Source organism: Ranitomeya imitator, chromosome 8, assembly GCF_032444005.1.
Source record: "Ranitomeya imitator isolate aRanImi1 chromosome 8, aRanImi1.pri, whole genome shotgun sequence".
NCBI lineage: Eukaryota > Metazoa > Chordata > Amphibia > Anura > Dendrobatidae > Ranitomeya > Ranitomeya imitator.
Genome location: NC_091289.1, coordinates 24,385,170 through 24,398,438, shown reverse-complemented (window position 1 = coordinate 24,398,438; position 13,269 = coordinate 24,385,170). Strand labels below are relative to the sequence as shown.

General features: G+C 43.5%; 1 protein-coding gene across 1 annotated transcript in view; it reads right to left on the bottom strand.

Moving 5' to 3' along the window:
• ADAMTS9 (ADAM metallopeptidase with thrombospondin type 1 motif 9) overlaps nucleotides 1–13,269 on the bottom strand; it is a 228,456-nt gene that overhangs the window by 41,151 nt on the left and 174,036 nt on the right. The window contains exon 29 of the mRNA XM_069736573.1: nucleotides 9,036–9,203. Coding sequence (XP_069592674.1) covers nucleotides 9,036–9,203 — 168 coding nt within the window. The remainder of the gene's footprint in view (nucleotides 1–9,035; nucleotides 9,204–13,269) is intronic.

Sequence of the window (13,269 nt, the reverse complement as noted above, 5' to 3'; positions counted from 1 at the left end):
CCATCCTCAAAGCAACAGAAACGGAAACCCAACTCATCAGTGGCTAAGGGGGTCATCATTGTGGCCATGGTTCCCTAGACAATAAACTGGTAAATTTTCCACTTGTGGGTACACCGCTCATTCAACAGCGGTGGGGGTCCTAGTGATAAGGCTCCCAACGATCAGCAACTTATCACCTATCCCCATTAAGAATGGGTACAACACCCGGGTCTGATTGAGACCTTTTTTTGTTTCACACAAGCATTTTTTGATGCAAATTTTTTTTTAAAGCTAAAGTCGAATGTGGATCCAACATGAAGGAAAAGTATAAAATTAGGATTTCCCGTATTCTTCTCTTTTGTATCGGCCACTGTGTGCAAACAAAAGGGTGTAAGAAACTGAGTATGTGAATCCATCTTTGTAAGGGATGTAGATTTGGGTAACTCTTTGTATTGTGGATGGTCAAGGATCTGTTCACACCAAGCATTCTCCTCCGAATAATAGAACGTTGTAATACGTGACTTCGGGGCCACCACACAATCCCACCGGCTGCAGCCACTTGTGTCGTGTTAAGGAGGTAAACACCGGCTAACAAGACGATGTACAAAGGGTCATTCATGGCAAGCAAGCACAATGCGAACAAGCCCCCAACTTCAGCACCTGCCCGTCCCACTCATACGCCAATCACAGCTTTATAAAAGGGGCCTAAATTGCAGCCAGTAAGGACTTCTAGCCTCATTATACCCCAGAGCCCATGAGCCAAGATGAAGTCTATTGTGCCAGGAGCCAATAATAAGTATCGATCTAAACCAGACAGGTATCTACATACTTGCCAAAATTTACATAGCCAAAATCAGGACTTTTGAGGAAAATGTGGCGCTGGGTGGGTAATAGAGCTGGAGTGACAGAGGCTTCAGATCTAACATAGTCCTTGAGCCTCATATGCAAATAAGTTCAAACGCTGATTTCTCAGCAATGGAGGAACAGACCAGCCATGTAAAAGTATTGCTGGAATTGTCTTTAAATAAGCTACATAAGCATATAAATATTTTTTTGGGGGGATATAATCCTGCTTTAAAGATTCCCTTTAAGTAAAGATGCTTTTGGATTGTTATTTTATGGGGATGACAGGTATTTACGGTACTGAAGCAGAACTGTCATTTAGGGGTGAGCGCTCCGCTTTAATTCTATATTGTGACTGTATGTGTCCACCATCTTTGACGCATTTCCTTTTAGACAAATACTTTTCCTCCTATCGGCCATGCATTTCCTACTTTACATTAATGTAAAGCAGTTTTTACATTCGCAGCTTCGGGCTCCAAGTAAGAACCTCAGAATATTTCCGGTGGGATATACAGTGTGGTTGTTGTTTAGTGACTCCAGTTTGGGGCACATAGGATGGAGGCCAGGTGATCCTGGCAGCAGAACACACGCGCTATATTATTCTATTGTATGACCTGCCATGAAGGGGATAATCTGCAGCGCTTTACGTCTACGTGTACCGGCGTATCCTCACTGAGGCCATTGTGCGCGGTCATAGATCGAGAACACTAAAAAAAAATAATTGTGCCAAATAAGCTTAACTCCTTGTGGCCCAAGATTCAGCCTGAGGCTCTGTTCACATGTTATGTGCTGATTTTGTAATGTTTAGTGGCAGACAAAATATTACGGCATGTAGGACTATCTTTCCGTCAAAACCACGAGGTCCGACAGTCATCATTGCAATCCTTCCTGCAGCGCCACAGTTATCGTTGGTATCCTTCCTGCAGCGTGCCCCAGTTATCGTTGGTATCCTTCCTATAGCGCGCCACAGTTATAGTTGGTATCCTTCCTATAGCGCGCCACAGTCATCGTTGGTATCCTTCCTATAGCGCGCCACAGTTATCGTTGGTATCCTTCCTGCAGCGTGCCACAGTTATCGTTGGTATCCTTCCTATAGCATGCCCCAGTTATCGTTGGTATCCTTCCTGCAGCGTGCCCCAGTTATCGTTGGTATCCTTCCTATAGCGCGCCACAGTCATCGTTGGTATCCTTCCTATAGCGCGCCACAGTCATCGTTGGTATCCTTCCTATAGCGCGCCACAGTTATCGTTGGTATCCTTCCTGCAGCGTGCCACAGTTATCGTTGGTATCCTTCCTATAGCATGCCACAGTTATCGTTGGTATCCTTCCTATGGCATGCCAGTTATCATTGGTATCCTTCCTGCAGCGCGCCAGTTATCGTTGGTATCCTTCCTGCAGCGCACCACAGTCATCGTTGGTATCCTTCCTATAGCGCGCCAGTTATCGTTGGCATCCTTCCTGCAGCGTGCCACAGTTATCGTTGGTATCCTTCCTATAGCATGCCACAGTTATCGTTGGTATCCTTCCTGCAGCGCACCACAGTTATCGTTGGTATCCTTCCTGCAGCGTGCCACAGTTATCGTTGGTATCCTTCCTGCAGTGCGCCACAGTTATCGTTTGTATCCTTCCTGCAGCGCACCACAGTTATCATTGGTATCCTTCCTGCAGCGTGCCACAGTTATCGTTGGTATCCTTCCTGCAGCGTGCCCCAGTTATCGTTGGTATCCTTCTTATAGCGTGCCACAGTTATCATTGGTATCCTTCCTGCAGTACCACAGTTATCATTGGTATCCTTCCTGCTGCGCCACAGTTATCTTTGGTATCCTTCCTGCAGCGCGCCAGTTATCGTTGGTATCCTTCCTGCAGCGTGCCACAGTTATCATTGGTATCCTTCCTGCAGCGCCACAGTTATCGTTGGTATCCTTCCTGTAGTGTGCCACAGTCATCGTTGTTATCCTTCCTGCAGCTCCACAGTTATCGTTGGTATCCTTCCTGCAGCGCCACAGTTATCATTGGTATCCTTCCTGCTGCTCGCCACAGTTATCGTTGGTATCCTTCCTGTTGCTCGCCACAGTTATCGTTGGTATCCTTCCTGCAGCGCCACAGTTATCGTTGGTATCCTTCCTGTTGCTCGCCACAGTTATCGTTGGTATCCTTCCTGCAGCGCCACAGTTATCGTTGGTATCCTTCCTGTTGCTCGCCACAGTTATCGTTGGTATCCTTCCTGCAGCGCCACAGTTATCGTTGGTATCCTTCCTGCAGCGCACCACAGTTATCGTTGGAATCCTTCCTGTAGTGCGCCACAGTTATAGTTGGTATTCTTCCTGCAGCGCCACAGTTATAGTTGGTATCCTTCCTGCAGCGCACCACAGTTATCGTTGGAATCCTTCCTGTAGTGCGCCACAGTTATAGTTGGTATTCTTCCTGCAGCGCCACAGTTATAGTTGTTATTCTTCCTGCAGCGCCACAGTTATAGTTGGTATCCTTGCTGCTGCTCGCCACAATTTTTCTGAGGGTAGGTTCACATGACCAATGCACAAGATTGATTTTCTCGTACAAGTTCCATCTGTGGTTTTCACGGATAGCATTCGTATTTTATGGGCCTGTGCATATATCCGATTCCGCGGTCTGCAGAAAAAATTGGAGACATATCCAATTTTTATCAGAGTGTGAGATCAAATTTGGCAATGCAAGTCTATGGGTCCGTGGACAAAATTGTTCACAGCCTCATAGAATATCATAGGTACGACTGCTATCTGTGAGAACCATGGATAGCACTCATACGAGAAGTTTGGCACAAGCCCTTAGAAACAGAAGTCAGGTGATTTTACATGGCGGTAATAGGACTTTATGTTTGAGAACGTTGTATGGATAATACACCTGTGCTCATGCTTCAGAGCTGCGCTCCAGTCACACATGAGACTGGAGACACCGTTCTTATGATCGCTGACCCTCTCATCTATCCTGTGGACACAGATCACTCGGGCCCCATTTTTCTTGCTCTTCCAAGCCCCTCTCCCTCGCTTTCCTGCTATTCATCTGTTTTACCTTACAGGGGCCCACATGTCATAGTAATCCCAGATAATATAATTGACAACAAATGTAATTCTGCCATAATATGCCGGGATTTTACAAACACATGCTTCCATTCTCTTACATAAACTGGGAATTAAGGAATATGTCGTAAACTGAGGCCTTTCCCTTCTTCACGCCTTTACTGTGGTCAACTTTTCACCCCACGATGAGTGACATCTATCTATTATGTATGAGACCTCCCAGAATCGCTCATCAGTGTCAGTCCATACTGATGAGTTGCTAGCAGGTCTTGCGGATGGCGGAAAGTCCATACAACTCAGTATATTGTGCCGAGATGACACGTCTGTGGTTCGCATGACCGCTACAGCCAATCACTGGCTGCAGACGTCACTGGTGTTGACCTCCTACAGAGCAGCACTGGAACATCAGCAGTTCCAATAAGTTATTCTTATTTTATTGCTTTTAAGTATTTCCATCTGTATCCCGGACTCGCACATATTTTTTTACAAGCTGCAATACATGGCACAACCACTGGACAGGGGGGAGGCGCCGTAACTTCAAAACAAGCAAATCCTGGAGAGCTCCTTTAAGAAATGGCTACAATCAAGTTTTTACAGTTTGAGAGAAGAGCAGAAGTCAAGGATTTTGTGCAGTAATTTTCGGTAATCCGGAGCAGATGGTCCGTGTCTGTGTGTGACAAGACATGCGAGAGCAAATAAACTCTGCAGTACTGGAAGGGTTTACTACACCGGCGCTGCTCAGTCACATGCAAACCATTCATAGGTGGGATTACCAGAGCTGACAGTTGGAAGGTTTTTTTTATTTTTGGTTGGATGGTCTGGGAAAATCTCCTGCCATCCTTAATTATTGGGGTCATATTAATTCCACAGCCCATGTGCTTCTCCTGCAGTAAGACGCAGTATGGGTCCTGGATTGCGGCGCACTTTTACCCTCCAGTAAAACGACCGAGGCAGATCTCACACTTACTGGTACAAATTGTTGTATCTGGATTGTGCGGAGATATCGGTCATGGTTTTCCCAAATGTTCTGCACTGACCGTAGTGTTGCTGGAGTCACCATTTCATCAAGAGGATGACCATCTCCAGGAGACCCCTATATGAGGCACTTTCATTGACTGCCGCCATGCTCCATTTTAACCCCAAAGATATATGCTCTCGTATGGACCAACAGGGACTTTTGCGCCTCCCATCCGGTCCCTGTAAATATGGCTTTTGTATGTATGATCTAATTTGGACTTATAGAGAAGTTCATCAATCACATAATTCAAGAGCTGGAGACTGTGGCACAGCGGGAAGACAGTTGTCGGAAATTCTACATAGCAATACAGTTCTTCATTGCGGGAGGCATCCGAATGTGTCAAGCAAAGCACGGTGCCAAAAAGTGTAATTTACTCTGCTCAAAAAAGAGATGGCGTGCGTAAGCCTCCCAGTATAAACCGAGTCAGGTAAACCTCGGGGATGTCAATCCGTGCAGAAAGGAGGCAGAAGCGATTGTGAATCAATGTCACCGGCTTTGGAGGAGCACTGGAGAGGAACATCAAGATGACCCCGATAAAGGGAATGGTTTTGCAGACTATTACTCGCTCCTTATCCTTCCAGGTTGATTCTTCTCTAGTTTTGCATTTTGCTTCTGTCCTTTTCACTATTGGTAGCATGAGAAGATACTTGCAGCCTAATTATGTCGTTGTCCAGGTCCACCAGGATGGCCCATCCATAAGTGCCATCACAAGAAGGTTTGTGGTGTCTTCAAGCACAGTCAAGACCATGGAGCAGACAACAGGACACGAGGAGAGACAGACGGAGCCATAGATGGGCAATAAGCCAGCATGAGGACCGGTATCTGCTCCTTTATGTGAGGTGGAACAGGTGGAGCACTGCCAGAGTGATACAGGATGACCTCCAGCGGCTACTGGTGTTCAAATGGTCTGAAAAAGACTCAATAAGAGTGGCGTGAGGACCCAACATCCTCTAGTGCGGTATTCCCCAACTCCGGTCCTCAAGAGCCACCAACAGGTCATGTCTTCAGGATCTCCTTAGTATTGCATAGGTGATAATTGCATCACCTGGACAGGCAAGAATTCAATCACCTGTGCAATACTAAGGAAATCCTGAAAACATGACCTGTTGGTGGCTCTTGACTCTTGAGGACCAGAGTTGGGGATCACTGCTCTAGTGGGACCAGTGCTCACACTCCAACACCATGAAGCCAGAGAATACCAGAATTGACAGGTTCACGCTGAGAATGTGACACATGGGAAATAGTCTAGAGACATCATGGTGACCATTCTCATGTCTGGGAGATCATCCTGGATGATGGGCTTTGCCGGTTGGTAAGTAACTGCCTGGGGGGACATATCTTTGGAGGGTCACGCAATACTCTATATGACAGCCAATAGTATCCGGACAGCTGTTAGGTTCTGGGATGAAATCCTCTAAGCTGTGGTCAGACCATACGATGGTGCTGTAGGCCCTGGGGTCCTTCTTGTGCAGGAAAATGTTTGGTCTCACGTGGCCAGACTGTGTATGCAGTTCCTGAATGAAAGGGGTATTGATGCCACTGACTGGCCCTCATGTTCCTAAGACCTGAATCTGAGAACTTCTGGAAGATTAAGCATCAGTGTATCCATTGCCGACAGGTAGCGCCAATGACTGTCCAGGAGATCACTGGTGTCCTGATCCAGATCCAGGAGGAAATACCCCAGAACACCATCTGCAGTCTCATCATGAGTATCCCCAGATGCTATTATCGGGGCTGTACACTACTGCTGAGCCAAGTTGTGAGTTGAGATTTATAGATAGTTCTAATAATACCTCATAATCGAGTTTTGATTGGTTGAGAAAAGAGTCTTGAGAGTCGAATTTGCACCTTTCAGACATTTGTGGTTATATACTGTACTTCTGAAATGCCATAAATGTCAACCAAAAGGAATACCCCTTTCATTTTTGGAATTTTCAAAATATGCCTTTTAAAAAGGATTGTCTAATCTGCAAAACCCTTTTCCTAAAACAGGACCTGTTGGCAATCAACTGATCTCATGGCTCAGGCAAGAGAAGCTCATAAATGGCTGCGCATTTGCCCTGCAGTGGCCACTACAGGAGAAATGTGGTATTACCACAGGTCTACATTATCGAAGGAGGGTGAACCCTGAATAGAGGAATCCTATAACATGTGATAATGAGACCGCCCCTTTAATATTACTATAGATCGAAACATAGTACCAGTTACAAGCTCCTAACGATGTTTCTGCTTTTCTCTCCTTCTCTACATTTCTCTTGGTAGTCTCTCTGTACTGAAGCCACTGTATCCAATCTCCCATATTTTGCCCTTTTTACAATGTTTTATCTCAGAGGTTCTGACATCCATCTAGTTGTCAATAAAAAAATCTAATCGAACTGTAAGGAGGCGATAAGTTACAAGCGCAGAGATCACCCGGCTTTGTAGTGAATGGGTCTAAATTGTATATTTCTATATATACCTAATACACTGACAGTCCCCCTGTAGATATACAGTGCCTACAAGTAGTATTCAACCCCCTGCAGATTTAGCAGGTTTAATAAGATGCAAATAAGTTAGAACCTTCGAATTTCAAACAAGAGCAGGATTTATTAACAGATGCATAAATCTTACAAACCAAAAAGTTTTGATGCTCAGTTAAATTTTTATAAATTTTAAACATAAAAGTGTGGGTCAATTATTATTCAACCCCTAGGTTTAATATTTTGTGGAATAACCTTTGTTTGCAATTACAGCTAATAATCGTCTTTTAATAAGACCTCATCAGGCACAGGTCTCTGGAGTTATCTTGGCCCACTCCTCCATGCAGATCTTCTCCAAGTTATCTAGGTTTTTTGGGTGTCTCAGTTGGACTTTAATCTTGAGCTCCTTCCACAAGTTTTCAATTGGGTTAAGGTCAGGAGACTGACTAGGCCACTGCAACACCTTGATTTTTTGCCTCTTGAACCTTTGTCTTTCCCATGTTGACCATGTATGAGTGCTGTTCACAAGTTTGGGGAGGGTCTTAAATAGTCAGAAAAGGCTGGAAAAAGAGATAATTAATCCAAACATGTGAAGCTCATTGTTCTTTGTGCCTGAACTACTTCTTAATACTTTAGGGGAACCAAACAGAATTCTGGTGGGTTGAGGGGTTGAATAATAAATGACCCTCTGAAAAGACTTTTCACAATTTAAAAAAAAAATAAACAAAGAAATAACATTCTTTTTTGCTGCAGTGCATTTCACACTTCCAGGCTGATCTACAGTCCAAATGTCACAATGCCAAGTTAATTCCAAATGTGTAAACCTGCTAAATCTGCAGGGGGTTGAATACTACTTGTAGGCACTGTATATATATATATATATATATATATATATATATATATATATATATATATATATATATATATATATATATAACAAAGCTTTCACCATCCCTCTCCCTCCCGACAATAAGAGCTTGCACTCCCACATGCCCCTCATGGATGGCCATTCTTATTACTGTTAAAGAAGCTTTGACTGACATCATGGTGAGGTGCCAATCTAAACAAGCAAAGCCGAAGTGTAAGGCATGGAAGACTGAACAGAACAACAGCCTGTTGCAAAAGTAAGTGGATCTTTAGAATTATAAATTAGACGCTTAAAATTTTCAAAATCTGCATTACTATAATGTCGCCAAACAATGCCAAAAAAATGGTCATAAAGTATCTAAATAGTTCTACAATATTGTGCCAATATAAAACTCCATATATTGCCCACACAGATACAGTCATTCAGTGCTCAAGTCAAATTAAGAATTAGTGTGCAAATGATACCACCATACGTTGGCTAAATATTACCGCCACAGAAGGTCTACAAAAACAATACCAGATAGGTCATGAGACGGCAACGTGGCTGTAACGGCACAGTCCTGGATGAACCAGCAGTAAATAAGAGAGCCACTGTGTACTGAGCCTTTCTGGTTGCTCCTGAGGGTTCTGCCAGAGGCACCCCTGGGAAATGGGAGCCCTAGGCATGTGGCTACTTTGCCCACATGAGGTCACTTTTATATCGCAATCCTAACTCCGTACACCTTGTGGTATCACAAATGTAACATGCAGACCAAGAACACGTAAGCCCGTATTCTGTATAACACCATATAATTGTGGAGTTTTACAACTTACTTTTCCCCACTCTCCTGCTTTCCACTTTGGGCATCTGCCTCCTCGACATTTCTTCTGTATGTTTGGCTTGGCAAGGTGCTTGCAGTAGTCATTTCCCACATTGGAGCCATCTTTAGCCACACAATACACGACCCTGTTCTTCACGCCTCGTCCGCAGGACACGGAGCACTGTAATGACAGCAGCATCAGGAGACTGTTATTTATTAGTTTCACTGTAAACTCTAAACAATATAACTACATATTTTAACCACATACATATACAGTGGGGCAAAAAAGTATTTAGTCAGTCAGCAATAGTGCAAGTTCCACCACTTAAAAAGATGAGAGGCGTCTGTAATTTACATCATAGGTAGACCTCAACTATGGGAGACAAACTGAGAAAAAAAAATCCAGAAAATCACATTGTCTGTTTTTTTAACATTTTATTTGCATATTATGGTGGAAAATAAGTATTTGGTCAGAAACAAAATTTCATCTCAATACTTTGTAATATATCCTTTGTTGGCAATGACAGAGGTCAAACGTTTTCTGTAAGTTTTCACAAGGTTGCCACACACTGTTGTTGGTATGTTGGCCCATTCCTCCATGCAGATCTCCTCTAGAGCAGTGATGTTTTTGGCTTTTCGCTTGGCAACACGGACTTTCAACTCCCTCCAAAGGTTTTCTATAGGGTTGAGATCTGGAGACTGGCTAGGCCACTCCAGGACCTTGAAATGCTTCTTACAAAGCCACTCCTTCGTTCCCCTGGCGGTGTGCTTTGGATCATTGTCATGTTGAAAGACCCAGCCACGTTTCATCTTCAATGCCCTTGCTGATGGAAGGAGGTTTGCACTCAAAATCTCACGATACATGGCCCCATTCATTCTTTCATGTACCCGGATCAGTCGTCCTGGCCCCTTTGCAGAGAAACAGCCCCAAAGCATGATGTTTCCACCACCATGCTTTACAGTAGGTATGGTGTTTGATGGATGCAACTCAGTATTCTTTTTCCTCCAAACACGATAAGTTGTGTTTCTACCAAACAGTTCCAGTTTGGTTTCATCAGACCATAGGACATTCTCCCAAAACTCCTCTGGATCATCCAAATGCTCTCTAGCAAACTTCAGACAGGCCCGGACATGTACTGGCTTAAGCAGTGGGACACGTCTGGCACTGCAGGATCTGAGTCCATGGTGGCGTAGTGTGTTACTTATGGTAGGCCTTGTTACATTGGTCCCAGCTCTCTGCAGTTCATTCACTAGGTCCCCCTGCGTGGTTCTGGGATTTTTGCTCACCGTTCTTGTGATCATTCTGACCCCACGGGGTGGGATTTTGCGTGGAGCCCCAGATCGAGGGAGATTATCAGTGGTCTTGTATGTCTTCCATTTTCTAATTATTGCTCCCACTGTTGATTTCTTCACTCCAAGCTGGTTGGCTATTGCAGATTCAGTCTTCCCAGCCTGGTGCAGGGCTACAATTTTGTTTCTGGTGTCCTTTGACAGCTCTTTGGTCTTCACCATAGTGGAGTTTGGAGTCAGACTGTTTGAGGGTGTGCACAGGTGTCTTTTTATACTGATAACAAGTTTAAACAGGTGCCATTACTACAGGTAATGAGTGGAGGAAAGAGGAGACTCTTAAAGAAGAAGTTACAGGTCTGTGAGAGCCAGATATCTTGATTGTTTGTTTCTGACCAAATACTTATTTTCCACCATAATATGCAAAAAAAAATGATAAAAAAAACAGACAATGTGATTTTTTGAATTTTTTTTTTCCCAGTTTGTCTCCCATAGTTGAGGTCTACCTATGATGTAAATTACAGACGCCTCTCGTCTTTTTAAGTGATGGAACTTGCACTGTTGCTGACTGACTAAATACTTTTTTGCCCCACTGTAATATGATGGAAAAAGACTGTTTAAGAAAAAAATAAGTTTCTATAATTATTAACTTGTGTTACTCAAGTAACAGAGCACAGACTTCTTATCAGCTCGATATGGGGGCAAAACTCGGCCACGTGCGCCAAGTCCACACGTATCATGATGGAGCTGGAAATATGACACAAGTATTATATGTGCAACATGTACACTATATAAACAGTAAATCCCCTAGGAAAAAGGAAATAATATGATATTTATTGATGCTCTCTCCCTTTCTTTGCGCTTTCCTTCCACCTTCCCTTATTTCTTTTAACCTTTTGTCATTCTTCATTCTTTATCATCATTGGCTTCCTTTCTTCTTTCCCCTCTCTCTTTTTCTCTTTTATCATTAATTTATTCTCTTATTTTTTTCCTTAATTCCTCCATTGTTTCCTTCCTTTACTTACTAATTTCCTACCTTCCATCTATCTTCTTACACTTTTTTCTTCTTCTTCCCTTCCTTCTGTTCTCCTTCCTTTCCTTTTTTATTTTTTATCTTTTCTTCATTTGTTCCTTCATGCATTTCTCCTTCCTCTTTCTTCTTTCCTTCTTCCTCCTTCTTTCTTCCTTTCATTCCTTCTTCCTTCCTCTTTATTCCTTCCTTCCTCTTCCTTCCTTCCTTTCTTCCTTCCTCCTTCTTCATTCCTTCTTCCTTCCTCCTTCCTTCCTTTCTTCCTTCTTCATTCCTTCTTCCTTCCTCTTTCTTCATTCCTTCCTCCTTATTCCTCCTTCCTCTTTATTCCTTCCTTCCTCTTCCTTCCTTTCTTCCTCCCTCCTTCTTCATTCCTTCCTCCTTCCTCTTTCTTCATTCCTTCTCCTTTCTTCATTTTTCCTGCCTGATCTTTTGCTTCCTAGCTCTTCTCTTTCCTTCCTGCTTTCCTCCCTTTTCTCCTGCTTCCTTTTTCTTCCTTGCTTCCTCTTTCTTCATTCCTTTCTTCCTTCCTTCCTGATCTTTTTCTTCCTTGTACTTCTCTTTCCTTCCCGCCTTCCTTTTTCAGTGGCATCATCTTCTTTTCTCTTCTTTCACCTTCCCACCCCCCCACTGAAAACACTAAATCCCCTACACATTTCATGGTCCCTGAAATCCGCACTAAGGACCATAAATAATCTGTTCCGCATCAGTCCATGTGCTACATGTAAAGTACTAGATCAGAGTGCCTTCGGTTCACTAGAGGAAGTGATCAAGCATTATCTTCATGATGATCACACCCTCTTGGCTAATAGACAAGATTTACATACAAGGAATAGGGATAGGCACTGAAACCATCAAAAAAACTATCCCAGATTGCCATTTAGACCAGATAAAAGAATTGCATATTATAGCAAATGTTTGGTTCTCTCTATGACCCAGTTAAAGAAATAATTAGCAACGACTTGGATCTGGGAACTTTAACTCCTTTTTCGATTGAAAATCGAAAGGTGTTTTTTCTTCACCAAAAACAAGACGTGCAAATCAACAAATGCACTTTACGAGACGGTGCGCCATTTACTTCTGTAGGCACAAATGTCAGCACACAATGAGCAAAGCGCCATCTGTTGTCCTACTCATGGCGCCTCAGCACCTTTCTTAAGTGGTTCAGTGAACATTCTTAGTCCCGACCACTTGTGTCATTCTGACACATTCACTTTGATTCCTTATACGTCTCCTCCAACATGTAAGAATCAAAGGAAGTCTCCATTGTGAACGAGATTCAACGTGACAGCAGCTCGTAGCCCCGGCCTCAAACAGCACGACGCACTTCACACAAATGCAGTTTCATCCAATTGTGCCAACATTTTGCCGATTCTGGTGACTCCTTTGTATAATGTTATTTTATTTACTTTTTAACAGGAAATACAAACATCAAAGGGGGAAAAAGGAGACCGTAGACAGAGGCCCCGATCCCCGAGCCGGCCTCCGGTTCTGGACACTGCCGCCCGTTCTCATCACTGGAAGAATGCCATTTTGTATGGTCAGTAAGCCGCATCATTGGGTAGGCACATACAATGTTCTCAAAGATCAAATTTAATTGGATGGGTCAGGGCGGTCACGGGGAGACTGCCTAAGTAATCATTAAATGTACCGCCAAGTCATTAAATATACTGGCAAGTGATGCGAAAAGAACAATTACAGATCAAATCGAATAACATCCCAGATATCCCCACCACGTTGGGTCCTGCTCTTGTGTGTGATTTTTTTTTTTTTTTTAGCCTACACAGCAATGTAGACCTCTGGGACCCCCACTGATCCGGTGAATCAAAGGGGCACAGTGCTGATTTGGAGATGTATCCCTACACAGCGGTGTACCGGATAAAGAAAATCGGGATGTTTGGACAACTTATTGTAAAAATAGGATTTTATT